Source organism: Patiria miniata, unplaced genomic scaffold, assembly GCF_015706575.1.
Source record: "Patiria miniata isolate m_02_andy unplaced genomic scaffold, ASM1570657v1 HiC_scaffold_9, whole genome shotgun sequence".
Lineage (NCBI taxonomy): Eukaryota > Metazoa > Echinodermata > Asteroidea > Valvatida > Asterinidae > Patiria > Patiria miniata.
This window is the reverse complement of record NW_024037076.1, coordinates 8,084,953-8,106,414: the sequence shown is the minus strand read 5'-3', so window position 1 is coordinate 8,106,414 and position 21,462 is coordinate 8,084,953. Positions and strand designations below refer to the sequence as shown.

The 21,462-nt window shown below is 41.6% G+C and overlaps 1 protein-coding gene across 1 annotated transcript in view; it reads right to left on the bottom strand.

Moving 5' to 3' along the window:
• Positions 1-21,462, bottom strand: part of LOC119720569 (lymphocyte antigen 75-like) — a 68,728-nt gene that overhangs the window by 24,470 nt on the left and 22,796 nt on the right. The window contains exons 23-41 of the mRNA XM_038190285.1: positions 20,464-20,675; positions 19,175-19,302; positions 18,258-18,316; positions 17,681-17,848; positions 16,904-16,945; positions 16,064-16,239; positions 15,087-15,154; positions 14,394-14,497; positions 13,771-14,049; positions 12,377-12,531; positions 10,704-10,815; positions 9,111-9,367; positions 7,676-7,865; positions 5,626-5,889; positions 4,484-4,651; positions 3,074-3,103; positions 2,135-2,304; positions 1,679-1,752; positions 287-387 (exon numbers count right to left, since the gene is read on the bottom strand). Coding sequence (XP_038046213.1) covers positions 287-387; positions 1,679-1,752; positions 2,135-2,304; positions 3,074-3,103; positions 4,484-4,651; positions 5,626-5,889; positions 7,676-7,865; positions 9,111-9,367; positions 10,704-10,815; positions 12,377-12,531; positions 13,771-14,049; positions 14,394-14,497; positions 15,087-15,154; positions 16,064-16,239; positions 16,904-16,945; positions 17,681-17,848; positions 18,258-18,316; positions 19,175-19,302; positions 20,464-20,675 — 2,757 coding nt within the window. The remainder of the gene's footprint in view (positions 1-286; positions 388-1,678; positions 1,753-2,134; positions 2,305-3,073; positions 3,104-4,483; positions 4,652-5,625; positions 5,890-7,675; positions 7,866-9,110; positions 9,368-10,703; positions 10,816-12,376; positions 12,532-13,770; positions 14,050-14,393; positions 14,498-15,086; positions 15,155-16,063; positions 16,240-16,903; positions 16,946-17,680; positions 17,849-18,257; positions 18,317-19,174; positions 19,303-20,463; positions 20,676-21,462) is intronic.

The window sequence follows — 21,462 nt, the reverse complement described above, 5'->3', positions numbered from 1 at the left end:
CTGCTACCCTTTTTACACTCATCCCAATGGCTTATAGAGCTGAATGCTAAATCTCATTGGAAAAACGGTACGAAATACGTGATCATACAAGTAATACGAATCTTCATACATCAAAATACATGCTATATGCAAAACCACCATTTATGCTAAATTTCGAATTATAAAAAAAAGGCTTCCCGTGTAAAAACCATATCTCAAGACAGTGTTCAACTGTAACAAAGATAACAACTGTACTCGATAAAAAATATGGCCAGTTTGATTTTCTTAGTTTCTTCAATCTTCTTACCCCATTCCATATTTGCACACTTCTGTGAGCCAAATTGGTCATCTGGTTCACCGACCCCCCATCCTGACGTGTAGTCCAAGGGATCCGAACCATCGGTCCAACTGAAATCAAAATAGACAGATGTTGTGAAATTTACTGCACTATTTGCTGAGATATATATGTAAATCAATCATCTAGGCCCAGGATTTATTTAAACTGAAAAAAAAAAAAAAATCTGCATCTTCTTCAGCAGCGTTAAATGAAACATTCATGCTGTTGACCCATTCCTATTCGTCGAGAGCCCGTGGCATGGGTGGTCTTGTACCGACTTTCAAACGTCAGTCAGAGATGTTGAAAAATTGGTCGCGAGACGCTGCAAGTTGCCAACATGCGTGCAAGTACATGCCACGCGTGCCTACTACGTCACGTGCACAAAATGTGTGTAAGAGGCATAAGCGCGCGATTCGGCCCGAGAACCAACATGCGCGCGTACTCCATTCGTTTGCACTACACTTTCTGGTTCTAAATGACGTCACACTTCGGTACTCCATAACTAGATGCTCGAAAAACCACTGAGGTGAATAGATTTTGGGCAAATCAAGCGTGCAGGACTTAAAGCTACAGTCCATCATTTGCAACTATCCAAAAAGTAACTGACGTAATTATTGTTAAAAAACATACTTGGTTGAAAGATAGTAAGGGAACTAAACTCCCTGTGAAATTATTCCCTGTGAAATTATTCTCTCTGGCCTTAAGACGCACCGTTGGAAATTTCTGTTAGTAGTTCACTTTTTTATTTGGCAAAGCGCGCGCAAGCGTTGGCACGACGCACTTGCGCGCACAGCTGCTATAATTCGTCAGATCAGTGCGCGACATCGCGTAACTACAATCGGCTCAGTGAGAACGTGTCTCTGGCGCTGAATTCAGGCCCAATTCAAAACATGATTCAGCAACTTTTGATTTGAAATCGAGATCCTAGAATGCTGTGTATCTCAAAATATACAGCTGAAGCTGAGCTGAAACTTCATTAGGTTAGTTAGTTGTTCAGCACCCTTCTTTAGCTTTTTAACACTTTTGTTGCTTCAAACGAATAAAATGCACAAATTACAAAGTTCAGTACCCTTCTTTAGATTTTAACACTTTTGTTGCTTCAAACGAACAAAATGCACAAATTACAAATGATGGACTTTACCTTTAAATATAGCAGTGGCACGAACTTGGACAAAACATCAGTGAATGTTGCACATTTTTTTACTGTTCTTTTTTTTTTTTGACAATTGACAAAAGATAGTTATTTATGAATGGGAGTAGTTGTGTGGTGGAGTATTTCTAGAAGTCTGGTCGTAAACTTCTCTCCCACATTATCATACCCTTTAGTTACTCATATCTTCAAATATCTCAACAAATACATACCGGTACTTATCAGTGCCACTTCCATCAAACATCTTGCTGTAGCCAATCCAAGCGGTCTGATACCTGTATGGGAACTGAAATCGAAGGGAATTATAATTATAATCTGGTATTCTGAACAGATGACGGATAAACACGCAACGACGAGGCCGGAAATAGCTGTCAGCAACCCACTTGCATATATCAGGGTGTGCTACCCGAAGACGACGGGTAGATGATGGTTTTCAAGAATTGTGAAACCAATCCCACGCCTGGGTCTGGAAACGTCAAAATAATCCCGGCGTGAACTGGTTAAGTAATTTCTGGTTCTCCATCAATGTACCCAAACAGCTTGACTATTTCTCCCCTAAGTTCGGTAGATTTAACAATATTTCCAAAAGGGAAATGAAAAAAAATGGGGGGGGGGGGGGAGGGGGGCAAGCTAGGGGAGGGGAAGAGCGGAATGGGGAAAAAACTGACCAAATCTAGAATGAACTGATTCTCCACTGCACTGTGTATGGATGCCAGGTAGCCGCCGTTTTGATTGCACCATTCCTCCGCATCATGCCAGCTGACGTATGTATTGCTGACGTAATAGCAGTATGAATCCAACTCCTTCCAATCAGTATCACCGGTCGAACAGTTCTTCACTGCAGGATTGAATGACAATTAAAGATTTAAGCTTGAAGTAATTAACTCATTAATTAAAACCTCCTATACAAACATACACTCCGTGCCGAATAGTCATTTCAGTCAAAATCAATCAAGTGACTGTTTTCAACAGTGGAGAGCTCCCAGCCTACGTAAAGCAGGATTGACTGGCTGTGACTGTTTATGTAACTTGATACAGTTATGCTTTGACTGTAGGTGATTGATAAGCCAGCTGTGCCCACCACTTGTCTGCTTTTGTCTGTTGACTGAATTTGACTGGTCACTGTGCTTGCTTGAAATATGATCTGACTGTTGGTGACTAGCCTGTGTACAAAGGAATATGGCAGGGGAAGCGGATTGCTTTTTTTGACTGTCTGTGACTGTTCAGATAGCAGGAGGGTTAGCAACTATATTAAATTTGTATTATTAACATTCCCTGAAGAATCCATGAAAGCAACCAGTTCTAGGGCAGTCTGGGGCGGTATGGGCTTCGTGCTCAAGTATATCCTGAATGATAAGGGCGAGTTGGGGGAGGGCACTTGAAGATACATTCAAATGCATCGCTGACAACATCTGGCATTCATCAAACGTGCAATGGCTTAATTAGCTTTGTACAGATTAGTCGTGCATACTTTGCGCGAAACCAGTCCACACGTGTGATTAAAAAGCGCCCTCTCTTGTTGGTGCGTGGAGCCCATAGGCAGTAACAGGCAGGTCACGAAATAAACGAATGAGGAGTTATGAAAACAAAGCAAAGAGTGTTCTTACCAGGTGGTGTTGGAGTCGTCATCATTGGAGCTGCAAAGAAACCAGAGATGAAACATTCAAATATTTAGCAAGAAAAATAATGGTGCTTACTAAAAGCTATAGTCCATCATTTGCAGCTATCCGAAAAGTAGCTGGCATAATTATTGTTGAAAAACATACTTGGTTGAAAGATAGTAAGGGGACTAAACTCCCTGTGAAATTATTCTTTCTGGCAAGCTGTCATTTTGAAGTAATCAACGAAAGAAGGCCTTCCAACGGTGCTTCTTAAGACGCACCGTAGGAAAATTTAAATTAGTAGTTCGTTTTGTTGTTCGGCGAAGCACGCGCAAGCATTGGCACGACGCACAACGCACCCCCGGTTGCTATAACTCGTCAGATCAGTGCGCGACATCGCGTAGCTGCTTTCGGCTCATCGAGAACGTGTTTCGGACGCTGAATTCAGGCGCAATTCAAAACATGATTCAGCAACTTTTGATTTGAAATTGAGATCCCAGAATGCTGTTTTTCTCAGATTATACAGCTGAAGCTGAGCTGAAATTTTATCAGGTTAGTTGTTCAGTACCCTTCTTTAGATTTTGAGCACTTTTGTTGCTTCAAACGAACAAAATGCACAAATTACAAATGATGGACTATAACTTTAATAATAATAGTAATGTGTTGCTTATATATTGCCTTATACCAAAGGTGTCAAAGCGCTTTACAATTATTACCCCTGTTCATCAGGCCATGAGACCACTTCTACAGCAGCTCAATATCAGCGCATATGGCCCGTACCTTCGCAGGTACCCATTTACTCCTGGGAGGGGAGAGGCAATGAGTGACAAAGTGCCTTGCCCAAGGGCACACGCACCACAACCCCAGGCTGGACTCGAACCCACAACCTGCAGCTTTACCTGCAGACCACGAATCCAATGCCCTTGACCACGAGGCCACAGCACTCTGTTAAAATACTTTTTCTCCTTCCCAATTTCTGTTATTAATCATCATAAATTTGTTTCTAAAGATTATTTTAAGAGCTGATTGAGTCAAGTATGCATGTTCAACATGAGAAAAATCTACAAAGGGAGGACTTTTACTGATCAAAAATTCTTGCCTTCACAAATCCAGCGTGTGGTCCATTATATCGAAAGTCAAGCAATATGGGATTTATGAGTTTTAGCAGTGTAAAGTTGATTCTTTCCACAAGTCTAGTCGAAAACCAACATGACTTGTTTGTGGTTTTTTCGTAAAATGCTGGCATCGTTTTCACAAATCATTTATTTCAGCAGCGTCAACATTTTTTTTAATGTAAAGTCCCATGAAATACGCTATACCACAAATTAATACGCAACATTTACCAGGACATTTCAATACACTATAAAATCCTTTTGATTACAAATAAAGACAAGACGGCACGAATTCAACACTCACTCTTTGCTTTCTCACAGACGTAGTGGCTTTTGCTTTTGCAGTTGATGTGGTACCACTTGGCATTGGAGTCAAACTTCATCTCGGCACAGTCTTTACCGGTGTTACTGTCCGGGTCATTGCCCCAGTTGACGTAGGTCAAAGGGGAGCCATCTACCCACTCCCAACCACCTGTTTTATTGGAAGAACAGGTGTCACTTAAATAGGGGGTGGGTAACGAGTCACTGATGTTTTGATAACAATGCGAAAAAGTTATGATGTGAATTATCAGCATTGCAATACTTGGCGCTGCATAAACGTAAACAAAAGATGGCACCAGAAATCAAAGTTTGTGGCAAAACATGATGCTAATTAGCAAAAGCCAATTAAAAATTCACCTTTGATAATGACAGTCGAGAATAAGTATTTACAGCAGTAACATTTTTCAAATTGTTTCAAACATCGGAAAGAATCATGCACATTATTCAGACAATGAACATTTCATGAAAAGAAGTACAAAGAACAAAGGATTGGACCTGACTCGACTGCAACGCTGACTATAGATGTACATATTATGCAAACCACAAAGGGAATCTAGTTCACCAGAAAGAAATACAATTTATAAAAATAAATATTGCAGTCGAGTGCATCGCAAGTCCTCACTAGTCCTCAAAAGTCCATCACAAATCCATCACAAATCCATGACAAGTCCTCACAAGTCCTCAAAGTCCTCACTAGTCCCCATACATCATCACAAGTCCAACACAAGTCCATCACAAGTCCATCACAAGTCCATCACAAGTCCTCACTAGTCCATCACAAGTCCTCGCTAGTCCATCACAAGTCCTCGCTAGTCCATCACAAGTCCTCGCTAGTCCATCACAAGTCCTCGCTAGTCCATCACAAGTCCTCGCTAGTCCATCACAAGTCCTCGCTAGTCCATCACAAGTCCTCGCTAGTCCATCACAAGTCCTCACAAGTCCCCACTAGTCCATCATAAGTCCTCTAGTCTCAAGTCAAGTCACAACCATTCAAATGAACTGTGACGAAGGGATTCCTTTGCTACTGTTCATCCTCTTTACCTGCGACTGGACTTCTGAATCAAATTGGGATTAAATTGTGATGGACAACACTACAAACCTATCCACGCTGGAATTATATCTCACCAATGGCGGTCCTGTCGATTCCAATAAACACCTCATCGACCCCAAACTCCTTCTGGGCTAGACTCTTGACATAGCTGTTCTCCAGTTTGCTCCCAATAGTCACGACGTGGGCCCCGCCGTAATTCTTGTCGCAGTCGTAGATGGCGTCGCCGAAGGTTCCCTTGGCGAAGATGCCGGAGCCGACGATGTAGCAGCTGGAACCGAAGGCGCCCCAGCCGTTGTCACAGTATCCGACCACGGTGGGCTCAGGGGGTGGGGGTGTGGCTGTAAACAAAGGAAGCAAAACAAATCCCGTAAGATTTGATGTTTTATATTCAAAGTTTGCATTTGCGCCATGCGAAAGTAATTCTCCTTTGTGAATTTGTGTGGTTCTCTGAAGAACGGATGAATAATCAACGTGACAGTCTAATCGGGCTTTTATCAGGAGAGAGGTGCGGTGTGCATTGGGAAGCGGTGAAGCTTTGATCAGTTCCCAGTATCCACACACACAGGCATGCAACTGGTAAATCACAAAAAAAAGAGGAAATTCAAATTTTTCCTAGACTTTGTACAGTGTTTTTCTATTTTCAATGGCACACATGGGAGGTCAAAAAAGAGGAAATCAGCTGATCAGCTGAAAAGTTGCATGCCCACACACAGAGGGCACAACACACTCTTTCAACGTGTCACTATCTTGAAGTGTTGACGTCAAGTACGTTTGCATGTCCCACAAAAAGTGTATAAAGTTGTATAACAAGAGTCAAGCCTCAGAATCAAGGCTGTGCTGGCTGGGTGCTATATGAAATCGTTGAGAAACTGTGTAAGGCCAAAAAAAAAAAGTCTCCGGTTTCTGGTATGGAGCTTTTCCAAAAAGTGGTGCGGCGACGCGGCTTTTTTTTTTTTTTACCCGACTTTTTTGCTTCAAATGTCGGCTGATGGCTGCAAATGGTGCCCGACTAAACTTAGTGCAAATATACGGGAGTCCAGAGAGGCCACATAAAGCTTATTCTCGATCATAACCCCATCTAAACACACGTTGAAATTGCGCAGCAGCAGAATTCCAGTCAAACCAGTGAGTTTGGCGGTTTTGAGACATCATCTTTCATTGAAAAAAAACTTTTTTCATTTTGGCGACGTGCGCGCATACCAGAAACCGGAGACTTTTTTTTTTTGGCCTAACGAGGTGTAGACCAAATGTGCATTTAAGTTTCCTGTTAGGGCTAGTGCCTAAGGCTGTGACAAATACAAAATGGGCACATGCTAACAATATAGACACAGCCATAGATCCGGACACTTCATAAGGATACGGCCATATGGGCCATATTCACGAGTCGGCCATATTGAACTGAAAGTTAGGTAAAATCTTAATTTTTGGTACTTGCGATTCTCTGCTTCAATGAATAATTTAACATTTGTAATTAAACATTCCCTAATGTTTAAAGCCATATTTAAAAAAAAAAAAGACCAGTAAAATAAGGCTGCATTGTACCTGCATAAAAAGTCTGGCGCCATCCCATTCAACAGTTAACAATTAATGATATACATTCAGGGAACTCAACAAAAATGGCCAACTTGTGAATAAGGCCCATAGTATGGACCTTTCTTTGCCAACATCCGGGTTGGCACGTTTTGCCAACCACGGATTGGCAAAATATGGAAGGTCAACATTGCAAAAATGAAAAAAATAGTTATCATTGGATTTTTGAGAATACAAAAATAACCAACAACACTACCAAATAACCAACGACGCTACCAAATACTCTATCTTTCTTACAAAGGGTGTTAATATCAGTCATGCAACTAGCAATTTAGAAAAAAAAACGAGGAAACTCCAAAACAAACTAGAGTTTGTACAATGTTTTTCAATTTGTAAAGGCATTCATGAGAAGTACAAAAACGAGGAAATCAGTGGATCCGAGGTAAAGTTGCATGCCTGTAATATGCAATTTTTTGAGCAAAATCTCTTGCCAACCACGGCTTCAATGTATGCCCTGTTGGCTGCCCATGAAAAAAATGTGCTCAACGTTTACAAACGAAAGAAAGGTTTATAGCATGACATGACTATTCTAACCTGGATTGTACTTGCAGGCCGTGTAGTACTTATTGAAGAAACCCTCCCCGTTTACGTTTCCCCATTCACCAGCCTCATACAGCCAACCGTCCTCCTTCATGATTACGTACGGGAGGCCTTTAGGATCGGTCCATCCCCAGTTGTCATAGTGAAGCGGCCAGCCGTCTATCCACGCAAACACTCCAGTGGCCTGCGTGCAAGGAAAAAAACAATTTAGACGTCATTTTGTGACGTCACATTTCGAGTGGAGTACAGCCCAAGCCAAACTCTGTCTACTGGATCCATTTTTTTCTTTAAGGCCAAGTAAAAAAAACACATTTAGCATCCTGCCTTTTTGAAAAAAAGAGGAGGCCTTTTTTATTTTCCCTCCAAAATGGCGGCCCGACCGGGCTATTTTTCAAGATGGCGGCCAGTTTGTTTTTTTACATGGCCGCCACTTGGACTCGGGAAATGACATAACAGCTTTATAAGGGCTAGATGCAACAGACAAAAGACTCAAATGATGTCACTGTTCAAAATGTGTAATTTTTTCTTTTTCGTTTTTTTGTTTTTTGTTTTGTGGTGTTTTTTTTAAAGGAGGCGGCTTCCAAAAAGGAAGCGGGCAGGGACGCTAAATATGGGGGTTTTTTTTATTTGGCCTAACCCGAATATTGTGTTTTGAGTGGGTGGGAAGGTGGAACCTGAACCAAATGGGGTTGGGTGGAGGGGAACAATAGTTGTTTTTTGTTTTTGTTTTTCAAACAAAATTGGTGAGCAACTTAAATGGAATATACAACATTTGCAAACATCGAAAAACAAAACTACCAAATTTTTACGAAAAACCTTACTAGGATGTTGGTAAATTACAGTCTAAAGCATCCTGTAAAATTATGGCACCTGGTGTGAAGTCATTTTCAAGAAAAGTGGTATTTTTGTATAAATTCCCAAAGGTGGTCGGCCAACCATTGTTGGAAAACCCAACTAATTTTCGGCTACTGCTCCAAATTTACCATTTTTTTCCAGTCCGAATTTTGTTTGCTATTGGTTACATGTTCATGAACAGGTGCAGGCCAGCTAGACTGGTTCCCTTACCTTACAATTTTCCAGCATCTATAAATTGATCCATTTCATCTTAAGTGGAGTCAGGGAACCAGACTACTTAGACACTTTTGTTTTTCTTGGTTTTTCCAGCATTTTCGAACACAAAACTTCAAACATGTCAGTTTAAAAATATTTGATCTATTATACTAACCCCTCAAATACTTCATTTCTGAAATCACAGCAAAAGCCAATGATGTACATTCCCTTTAACATTGCATTTTGAAATTATGCTTCACGAAAGGTAAATTTAATACTGGGTTTGGAAGCAGTCTGGTACAAGAAAACATGAGTGTGAATGTTTTGTGTTCACGTTTTTCGCATGTATCAGTAGACAAATTCACAGCTTGAAACTTACCGGATCATCGTAAAGTCCAATCCACATGCTGCCAAGTTTCCCCTTGTCGTCCATCATTGACTGTAGCTTGGCCTGCTCATAGCCGTTCATGATGGACGTCAGGTTAGCTCCGTCTGCCTCACACTTTGTCTTGGCATCGTTAAAATTCCTCTTCGAATCAGTATAGACCTTAAAGCACACGTCGCCGTATTGTGTGTAGCCACTTCCGCTTAAATCGGTGCAATCATTTGAAATCGGGTTGTCGGGATACTGGTCATCTGTAGGTTAAAAGTTAATAGAGCTTTAGTTACAAGTTTTAATAATAATGATAATAAAGTATTTATAAAGCGCTTTTACAAGATAGATCAAAGCGCTGTACAAGACTAGGATGTTATCAATAAGAAACTTTTAAGACGTTTCTTGAAAATGATGAGAGATGGGGCATCCCCGATGTTGATGGGAATAGTGTTCCATAATTTGGGGCCTGCTATTGACAAAGATTTGTCTCAAAGGGATTTTGAACCTGTAGGAATAGAGAGAAGAAGTTTATCATTGGAAGATCTTAATCCCGGTATGCCTGGTTGATACAAAGTGAGTAAGCCACACAGAGTAAGGAGGAGAAATATCAAGTAGGCACTTGTAAACCATCAAAAGAACTTTGAATGATATATATGCTGCTGGATGGGTATCCCAGTGAAGATTGGTGATGAGAGAAGTAGCATCCAAAGTGCATTTGATAGAGAAGATGATTTGATAGAGAAGATTTTTAACCAATTTAGTATTGAAATAAAAGTTCAACGGAACATATCAAATGAAAAGGATCTATATGTCAGTTATATAAAAAAAATATTGAGTGGCTTAAATTGGAAAACGGGAGGAACATTATCGCTCGGTAAAATCTGGACTTTTCCAGTTCACTCGGCTTCGCCTCGTGAAATGGAAAAGTCCCGATTTTTACCTTGCGATAATATTCCTCCCATTTCACTCAGAGACACTCAATGTTTGTATACGCTCCAGATTCCTTTAGCTTCCAGCTTTAATGCCTGCCACACTTATGAGGAACTATATTTGTTTGTAATTGGAAAACAAAATTAAAGGGGCACTAGGTCCTGAAATCCCCGAAAATTTTATGTTTTGGATTGTTTACTTAGCCTATTTCAAACATCTGTTTGAAAGGAAACCAACCTAATGTCTTACTGTTCCCGAGAAAAGACGGAAAAAAACTCGCTTGTTTACATCAGTGTACGATATACACGTTGTGTGTCTAGGGAACAGCGGTGACCAATCACCAATGCAAAAAAAGTGGTTTCTTCAACGTCCGCACAAGGCAAACACTTACGAATGAAATCACAACTAGCATCCAAACAGCTCGAATTTATGAGGTCGCAAAAGTGGACCCCGAAATTTCTTCTCGCATGCATAATACAGGAATAACACAAAAACGCCCAGTTTGGAAAGGATAGTTGTGTGGGTGTTTAAATCCTACTTTTAAATGTTCTTTCCGTTTAACAGCATCTTGTTCAAACACAAAGCGCGTTTTGTGGCCCAATTGGGCTGTTCCAGGACCAAGTGTCCCTTTAAATACAAATTGACGACATGATTAACAAGTCTGACCTGGTTTCATCATGCATAGGTAGGCATGCAGAGCGTCACAGTTCTCATCCAGCCATTTGCCTGGCTCGTCGTCTTCATACATCATCCGGATACAATCTGAAGCATTCCCAAGCTGTAAATAAATTTGAACACAAAAAAAATCCCACAATTAAGGAGGATTTATCATTATTTTGGGTTGAACACATAGCATTGACTGTTAAAGGGAATATACATCATTTGCTTTTGCTGTAATTTTCAGAAATTGATGGAATTGGGGGTTGGAAATATATAGCAAATATAGTTACACTGACTTTTTTGAGGTTTTGGGTTCGAAAATGCTATAAAAACCAAGAAAAACAATCATTTTCCTGTAGTCTGGTTCCCTGACTCCATTTAAGAAGAAACAGAGCAGTTTACATATATTGGGGAATTGTAAGGTCAGGGAACCAGTCTAGCTGGCTTGTACCCGTTCATAGGTGTGTAATCTATTGCAAACAAGTGCGATGGTCAACTGGGGCCAGTATTTGAAAAAAAGCCAGTTTTTTCCAACGCTGATCGGCTGATCAGCGTTGGAAATTGATACAAAAATACCACTTTTCTTGAAAATGACAGTATACCAGGTGCCATGATTTTACAGGATGCTTTACACTGTCATTCACTAACAGTCCAGCAAGGTATTTCAAAATGATTTGGTAGTTTTATTTTTTGATGTTTGCAAATGTTGTATTTTCCCTTTAAGCAGGTTTCGAACCTATGACCTCCAGAATGCTATTTAGGAGCTTCATCAAGTGCAGCTTAGGCTGCCTCAAATTTACACGGTTATGACTTGTAAAATTGTACGCATCTATGGATGCCCTTGAAGCCATTTCCCAAAGACATATCATCGACTCCATGGGCTGCGTGCGCATTAGTTCACTAACCCCTGTCCGTGAGGAATACATAAACGACACTGACCAGCTACTCAGAGCGTACTGCGCGCGTATTTCGAAGACTGCACACCCTATATATGTGCTTGCGCACGTCACGTCCCCTGCACGTCACGTCACGCACAAACATTTTTTTTTTCAAAACTGGGCGATACCTGTAAAATATGGATTCTGGATGCCTCGATTTTTTGCCCAAAAACCTGTATCTTGTGTTGGAAAGGGCCGACGGAGGTAGGTACATGTAATGTAACTCCTTGCTAAATAAGGCAACATCGAAATCTCATGTTTGAAAGAACTGATTCCACGCACACAAAAAATTTCAACGTTATAAACACTGCATCGCGCGTAAAGTACTTCGACTGCAGTCCTAATTTTAATGTCCCAAATAGTGGCACATTTAAATTACACAATTCCAATGACGCAGATTCCACCTTATGAATAATTTAATTGCGGTACCCGCTGCTACATGTACATCAGATTCAAACCAGCCAACTGATCCCGCAAGCAAGAAAGCAAGAGGTCGTGGGCTCAAGTCCCACACGAGTGATTTTTTTCTAACTTTCACTCAGAAGGTAACACACCGAGTATACAGTGTTTACACGTCGGTGAAGGGCAAAACCGATACTGGTCCAGGGGTTTAGATCGCACAAGGCAAAGTGGGAACCAACATGGCGCAGCAAGATCGTACCCATGGAAACAAGGTTGGTGATTGGTCAAAACATCATGGGGGTGGGGCTTACAGGATCGATCAATTTCCAGTGAATTAACCTGAATAAAGTCCGTTTGATCCTTCTGGTTTGCCGCCCAGTTGACAAAGTCCACGGAACTGCTGTCAGTCCAAACAAACTTGCTGCCGCTAGCCAGAGCAGACATCCCTATCCACACGTCGTCGGTAGACTCGATCATATCGGCAGTCAAATAAGCTGGAGAAGAACAAATACATCAATCGGGATATGAATAGTGAGCATTATCTTCAAGTAAACTTGTATAATCGCGATCCTGATTGGTCGATCCATGGCAACAACAGTGTAATATGAGGCTGTATTTCACGGTCCATATCGCGCCCTGCGTATTGCGCTATTCTAAGATGCGAGCGACATTCCAGCTGAATGCCCTAACCGCTAAAAGGTTCGTGGAAAGCGATGGTCCAACTTTACTGCGTGTCAAGTTTGCTTGAAGATAAATTCGTTATCACGCCTTCAGCCTCATGGTATGTGGGACACAGACGCACTACATTATTCTGTGTTCCACTTGCGCTCGCAAGATATATTGTAAAAATACAATCGCATGAGGGAAATGGAAACTGATCTGTGATAAAGTTTGGTAAATTTTTAGAACGTGAAGTTGTTATGAAAAGAGCAAGACATGTTCAAGAGATCAGTCGCTTTACAATTAACATTATGTATCTGCATTTTTCATTTATTGAATTGCTGGGATGACTTTCACAAACAATGTTGCCAACGTTTGCCAATTGATTCCCATTGGAAATGCACATACAGAGTGCAAAATGTGGAACACAGCAATAGCTGATCTTTGGACTATTTCAACGAGTCTTTCGACCAGTCGCCCCTGACTGTTTCAAACTTTTAACTTTTCACATAGACCAATCCAAGTGGCCTATGTGTTGTGATTACTGGGCTGGCTTTCCTCCATTACTGGAATGCTTCAAGGCTTGCTTTAGTGTTTCACATAACGCACTCCCCTTTCGTGAGGTTTCCAAAGCTATGTGTGACGGGCCCTAAGGCATGGGAGCGTCCCACTAAATTTTGTAACCTACTGTGGCAAAATGAGGAATGTCCCCCAAAACCATGTTTCGAGTAATCAATGCCTTAAGTTGGGTACACTTTAAAAAAATATGCCACAATCATTATAGTTTTTTTTCTTATTTTTGAGTAGCCAAGGTATCATTTTTGTTGAGCAAAAAATATTTCCAAAAGTTGGAAACTGAAGAACGTTTTATACTTCTCTCGAAATGATGTATGTAACTTGCAAAGTCAAAGGTAGGGGTTATTCCTCATTATGGTATGGCAGATCACTAATGGCTACCAGAACCATTAGTTTAATTTCAAACTCGGTTGACTTATACAGAATTTCTAACTTCAGGACAACTTGATTTGGTGTGGCTTGGGAACAGCGGTCTGAAATGGTTTTGAGCTGCTTACTCTGGACCTCGATGCTGTGTATGGAGGCAAGGTTTGCCCCCGTCGTCTTCATGCACTCCGTCTTGGCATCCTGCCAGTTCTTCCTGGGGTCTGATTGGCCGCCCACACCCATGATCTTGTAGCATCGGTTGTTGTATTTGAGCCAACCCAATGGGCAACCTCCAGTGGGTGCAGGGGTGGGCTGGTGGGTGGGCGCGGTGCCGTCCACGTTCTTCTTGCAGACGAAGCGGGCATCCAGGCCACAGTTGGCATCCAGCCATTGGCCGGTCAGGAACGGAACTTTGGACAAGGAAACAGGGGAAAAACATGAGTCTCTTACTGAAATGCATTTTTTTTATATTATCTATTGGCTGCTTTCACTGACTGTTTCAGGGATACTACAACCTTTGAGCAAGTGAAGTGGAACAGGCAAACATTTCTGTTTACTTTGGAATAAACTCAGTTTGACAATTCCGCGGACAGATTTCATTGTGCAGGTTTTGTTAGAAATTCAATTACTCAAAAGTAACCCAGGCCACTTGCGAGTCTTTTTTGTGAGGTCCGGTGATCTCACATATGGATACAGTAAAAAAAATTCTTTATTTTTTAACGAAAACAGAAACCGAAGTGAAAGGCCTTTTTACTCAATTGATTGGCCCTCATTTGGACGCAGAGTTCCTCTCCGTTCTTGGTGTCTGGCTGGAAGACCTGCCAGTTCTTCAAGTCCAAGAGGGTTCCATCGGACCACCTGAAATCAAACAAAACAAACACAAACTAAATCACTCACAACAAAAACAAACACAATTTAAATTAAACACAACCACCGTTTTACAGTTCTGTCCACAGATCACGAAAAGGTAAGTGTTCTTTCAGCAAAATGAAAACAAATCTTATAGGGATGTGTGTGAATTTTTGTCGTTTTGCTGAAAGAACGCACACCTTTTTGTGTGATTTGTGGACATAACTTTAAAACTGTGGTTGTGTTTAAAATTCCGTAACTTGAAAAGTACTAAAAGAAAGCTTATGAATTGGGCTTTCATATCCTAGATTTTCGAATGTGCTACATGCAGAACTAAAACAATATAGTCCCAACATTTGGGTTTCGTTTTCACTCACCTTGTATATTTAGGGTCAATCTACTTTGCAAGCAGTTTGCAACAGTTTTATTCATTTTCAGGAAAATGTTCCAAGTTTTTTTCAATTTAACTTTTTTACTTTTATTAACACCACGCTGTTACACTTTGCTGAAATTTTGCTCCACTTAAAAATTCGTTCTCTGAATGTAGGCGGAAAAAGAGCAAAACCAAATAGGCAAGAAATTTTGGGTGTTCGCTTACTCATGATTGCCAGGATGTGTGATGTTTGCTCGAAGCCCACACCAGTAATTACCGACAAATGCGTCCATCTGTAGCGAAAAAAAAAGCATAGTGTGGCAAATTATTAGTTTTTTTATTATTTATTCAAAATAAATGTCAGTATCTTACCATTTTCCCGACGGAATGCAACTGAAAAACAAAAATAAACTGCAATATCTTCAAAAATGAAATAAGATTTTTTTTTTTCTGGGGATGGTGATTTGAAATAGGAAGCTGTATGGGCTCCGTGCACAAGTTCCCCCCTGACTGTAAAGCCGGCCTCAGGTCGACCCGCGATTTCAAATGAGGGGAATAATATCAAATGAGGGGAATAATGCTCATTGTGATTTTTGGCAAGGTATGCACCCTGTAGTTGGAAAATGTGTGCTAGCATTGCAGCGGGTGCTATCAAAATAGCATTTTTGGGTGCTATCACTTTTTGTTGAAAAATAGCGGCCAAAACATGCTTTTTACCACATATAATTAATCCAGTAGCAAGCCATGCCGTGAATCCTCTTTAAAAGTAACACCCGACCTAGCCTTTCGCCAAGGCAATCGTGGCTTAGAGCGGCGGAGCTGCGAATGCAGCAAGCGACTGGTGCAAAGATTAAGTCAGCACTCACGAGTGGCAAAGCCACGAGGCCTTTTCGACCTTGATATTGTGGTTCTGCGGGTTTTTTTGTTGTTGAATGCTGACTCCGTCGTTTCCGATTGTTTGGAATTTTGCTACCCTTTTGGGGTAGCAAAAATCGAGATTATAACAAAACATAAGAAATTCTTGACAAGTTGGAAAAGGTCTTGTGGTTTCGCCACTCGCGTGTGTGGTCTCCCGCTCCAGTCGCGACTTGCCGGCATGCCTGAATTGATCCTCAGGGGCCTAAACCCACCTCCTTCTGGTCTTATTTGTTCAAAAAGGTCATCTTGGGATTCGGGGGGGGGGGGGGGAATGATAAACGTACCCGATTCTTGATAAAATCTCGTTCTGTTTTGTCATGGATGGAGACCAAATGAGCATTCTGTTTATGGCAGAACTCCTCCGCCTCGTACCAATCTTTCAAGCCGTCCCCTTTAGTGCTGAAGTAGTAACAGTTGGGGTACAGGTGCTTCCATCCAACAAAGCCTACGCAGTCGTCACCTGCAAGAAAAAAAAATTGAAGTTGTTTTAAAGTCCTCACAAGTCCTGGCAAGTCCTTGCAAGTCCTCACAAGTCTTCGCAAGTCCTCACAAGTCCTTACAAGTCCTCACAAGTCCTCGCTAGTCCTTACAAGTCCTCACAAGTCCTCGCTAGTCCTTGCAGCTTCTCACAAGTCCCCACAAGTCCCCACAAGTCCTCACAAGTCCTTACAAGTCCTCACAAGTCCTCGCTAGTCCTTGCAGCTTCTCACAAGTCCTTGCAGCTTCTCACAAGTCCTCACAAGTTCCCACAAGTCCCCACAAGTCCTCAAAAGTCCTAACAAGTACTCACAAGTCCTTGCAAGTCCTCGCAAGTTTTCACAAGTCCCCACAAACCTCACAAGTCCTCACAAGTCCTCGCAAGTCCTCGCAAGTCCTCGCAAGGCCATCACAAGTCCTCGCAAGTCATCACAAGTCCTCACAAGTTGATCACAAGTCGATCAATCTTAAGTCACAACTACTCCAATGAACTGTGACAATGGCATTCCCTTGGTTGCCTGGCTTAACTTGACAACAAAATCAGAATAACTTGAATATGAAACGAGTAACGACCAGATCACCTGCACAGGCAGAGAAGCTTTTGAGTTAAGACAACTTTGGAATGCAACTGCAAACCAAATGCTCACCTGTAGCAATCGTTGGTGGTGGTGTTGTGATTACCGTCTTCCCTGCAAAAAGAGAACAAAACAAAAAAATATTATTCTTAAATATGTCTTTGATTCAATTAAAACAGCTTTGTATTTGCAAATCTGATTAAATAATTATAAAACATAATTATTCGAATGCACCTAGTCGGTTTCCCATTGTGGTTTACTTGAAAAATTGGTAGTCAAAAAAGCTGTTCTTCTCATGGCGATCCCCGTTTGCTGTTTGCTACGTTTACAGCGTTGCTGATGTTGCTTGATAGCATTGTGACTTTAGGCGTGATCCCTGGCTAAATGGCATATTCGGGTTTATAGCTGCTGAGTAGCGCTCCTAGCAGCTACCAAAGTAGTTTGCAAGACATGGGAAACCTGACATACATCCCCCCCCCCAAAAAAAAAATTATGAATAAAAATTAAAAGTGATAATTATTAAGATGACACCTTTCAAACTGAAATCATTTGGGTATTGTAGAGGGCTGTGGTACAATGGTATGATGGAGCCCAACCCTGACTTTGAGGAACATGGGGAGCATGGTGCTTGTGTTCTTGGGCAATACACTTTACTACAATAGTCTCACTCCACCCAGGGGTATAAACGGGTACCTGTGAAGGTAGAGACCACAATGCACTGATCTCATGGCCTAATGAACAGGGGTAATAAATGTGAAGCCTTTGGTATAAAGTGCTATTTAAGTAATAATTATTATCATTATTATTGGTACGTTCAAAATTGTTCACAGCCGAGTTTCAAAATCACACCTTTGGGTATGGCGCAGATATAGTTGCGTCGATCCCAGCAGCTTTGGTCGTTCCATCGTCCCCCCTTGAAGTCTGTCTCCACGCACTCTTCCCAGCCACCATAATCGTTGGGCTCCCCAGCAGCCCAGTTGGTGTACTCCACTGGGGTATCGTCACTCCATGCATAGCCTAAAGATGGACAGGAGGACACACAGACAAAGACAAGGACTTCAAATATGTGACCTGCTTCCAACATATGCTTTTTTTAGGTTTAAGGGGGTTTTCAAATTCCCGAGGTTTTCAGCATCAAAATGATATGGTAGAATGCATAATAACGAATACCACAGGGTCCCAAAAATGTTAATAAAAAAGAGAAAGCCATGTGGTGTTACCGCAAACCTTCACTAGTTAATGTTTACTTTGCCGTGATAAATTTGAGGTCTTGCAGCCAGGAAGGAACAACTCATCTTTTTGAACTACCCACACAACACTCGTTTGTTTTGACAGCCTCAAGAATGTACGATGCATCCCACAGAGTGTACAAAAAAGACACTATGCCACAGAAGATGCATCGTGAGCTAACATAAATAGGCCCTACCTCCTTCAAAACGCTGGTCGTTCAGTCCAATCCAAAAACGTCTGTTAGTTGTCGGTGAACTAAATAAATGAAACATAGAAATCACAATATCAATATTAATAAGTTTGAATAAAGAAATTGAGCGGAGCTGGATTTTAACCTGTGACCTCCAGGTTGCTGCTCTGGTGCTCTACCAACTGAGCTATCCAGTCCTGCGTTGGCGGTGTTCCAAATAAGTCAATATTTCTGTTCAAGTGTGCTTGATGCTTGTTTACCCATCACTCTCAATTTGTACATTATTTTGGTCGACAGTAAGACGTGCCTGTACAACACTCCAAAGATTTAGCTTTTCAAAAAGTAAAAATGGCTCTGCGAGAGGCCTTTTAAGGTTTATTCCACTTCAAGTCCAAACACAAAAAGTAAATGCAAACATAACGAAGTATTTCTACAGCATAACATACAATTTTGGGGAAAAACTTCTTGTGGGGAGTGTAGCCTAGTGGTGAGGGTTCGTGACTCATGATCAGAGGGTCAGGGGTTCGAATCCAGCTGCTGGCCATATGTTGTGTCCTTGGGCAAGCCACTTTACCCCCACTTGCCTCTCTCCACCCAGGAGCTGGGGAGTAGTCTGCGATGGACTAGCATCCAATCCCGGGGGAGTAGAAATATTCTCAGTCGTTTCATGCTACTGAAACCAGAGATAAACGCCGCCCTGATGGGTCACATTGGCTCGGGACAGACTTTATTTTATATGTACCTCTAAAAGCCCCCAACAAATAGTTGGTCCCCATCAAGTTTAAAGTGGAGTTAACAGCAAAGATTTATTCAAATGCACTAAACTTCCTCTCCACCTCCCCAAAAACGAAAAATTAAGCCCTTATAAACTCTCCCACAACTGACGACATCTTAACCCAGAGTGGTATGGTACCCTGACTTACAACTTGCTTATCAAGTACTTCTCCTCATCAGGGTGATGGAAACTGGCCAGAGTGGCTCCCATGTTCTCACATTCTCTGTTAGCTGTGTCCCAGTTGACTGCAGCGGAGTCACTGTCCAACTCAAAAATCTACATCGTGAAATTAAAAAAAGATCGGATACCTGAATTCTTGGGGGGGGGGATTTTGCAAGGAAAGTGAAGAATACCTACAAACTAGTACAAGGCACTGGGAGCATTAGTTTCAGTACAGATCCAAACTCAGATCCTTCGAACCAGAGTACCATGCTATAACAATAGACTTTATTCCCGAGTCGGCCATATTAAATTGAAGGTGAGGTAAACTCTTCATTTTTGGAACGTGCGAGTAGAAATGAAAGCAACAAAATGTTTTAAGCCACATTTAAACCTAAAAAATTTGAAAGTTAGTCTGGGAGCGCACTCATATCATAAAATAATCTGGCACCATCCCAAACAGTTTACAGATTCAGTGATGGGTCCCTCGTGAATGAATGTCTATTAAAACTGCACCTGATCCAGATCTTGAGTCACATGACCAGCCAACAGTAAACAAGGAGATTTTCATATTAATATAAGTCATTTCGTTAGTCGGCATTTTGAACCTCTCAGGATCGACACCTGAGATCCATGACCCAGATTGGGATCCAGGCAAAACAAATGAACAGATCCCAGATCTGATTCAAGATCCGTGCAAAACAAACAGGCCTTTATGATTCCTTTTGGGGCTTATTGTAACACTCTCCCATAGACTAAGCACATACGTACATTTGAGGACTATTCTCAACATAAGATGCACATCTGAGGACAACAATTAATCTGCTGATCTGTTTTTGTCTTGCTGTCCTCAGATTGTATACAAATTGTCATGCCTTACATTCGAGGACAAGGCATTGTGTTTCCTTTTGTTCCTATATCATAACACTCGCCCATTATACTAAGCACACAAATGTATATAATTATGCAAGGACAAAATATGTCCATCTGAGGACAACAATTAACCTGTTGTCCTCTCTTTGTCCAGCTGTCCTCAGAGAAAGAGAGTCAAAAGTTAGACATTTTAAACACTACTGGTTATGTCTGGAAAATTTGCTGGGGATTTGTGCCTTTTTAGCTGTGCTCATTGCATGTCATGGAATGGGATACACACACATGGGTATATCTCACACACATTTGTTATCTCACACACCCGGTTCTGGTAATCATTGCTCATGCAGTGACATCAACTTTTCTTTGAAAGGTCGAGTCCACAAAATGTCTCTGTGTATAGCCTACCAGGAAGCACCGACTGCCCCAGCCCACCCATCCCGTTGCGCAATTGTTATCTGTTGGCGGCGTAGGTGTCACCACCACAGGGGGCGGTATTGTCGGGTAACCAGTCCGGGCAATCTCGCAGATGAAGTTATATGGCTGGGAGCAATTTCGGTCCGCCCAGTAGCCGGCGTCGTTGCCGCTGTTCATGGCAACACAATGACCCTGTTGATCATCTGTAAAAAAAAAAATCAACATACAGGCAGGATATCGACAGGCAAGACAAATAATATGTGGTGCTTCTATAGCATTTATACCTATAAGGTTTCAAAGCGCTTCATCAGTTTTACCCTGCTCATTCGGCCAATGAAACATTCCAAATACTATCTCAGCTCCCTGGGGAGTGTACAGCTCGATGCTGCCATTTTGGCGCAAAACAGCCAAACTCAAATCGCAAATATCTCTGCCATCACAGGTACCCATCTACTCCTGGGTGGAGAGAAGCAATGAGTGATAAAGTGCCTTGCCTAAGGGCACACACACCATAGCCACAGGCTGGACTCGAACCCACAACCTGCCGAATTACCTATAGACCATGTATTCAATGCTCCAGACCACGAGGCCACCGCACTCCGCACACACTTTCTCATGATATCTTGCCCATTGGGCCAAAAACAACGGTTGTGTTGCCCTTACATGAGAACTAATGAGAGGGTCGGTCAGTCCTACCCGGCCCTTTCTTCTACATGTATTCCATTCAGTTACCAGTTCCCCTTTACCAACATACACAAAATGTTTTGGCTACATGTACTGCACACGCCAACTATACTGTGGACATGTACATGTACATGCATGCGATACAATGTACAGTACATGTACAATTTAATAATGCAAAACAATGTACAAATTGATAGAGCAGTTCGAATTGACCGTATTTTGTACATGAGGCTGAGGCTTGGGGCATGCTTTATTAAATTATGGTATTTACAAAGAAACATTTACAGCAAAGTTAAAGTTTATCTA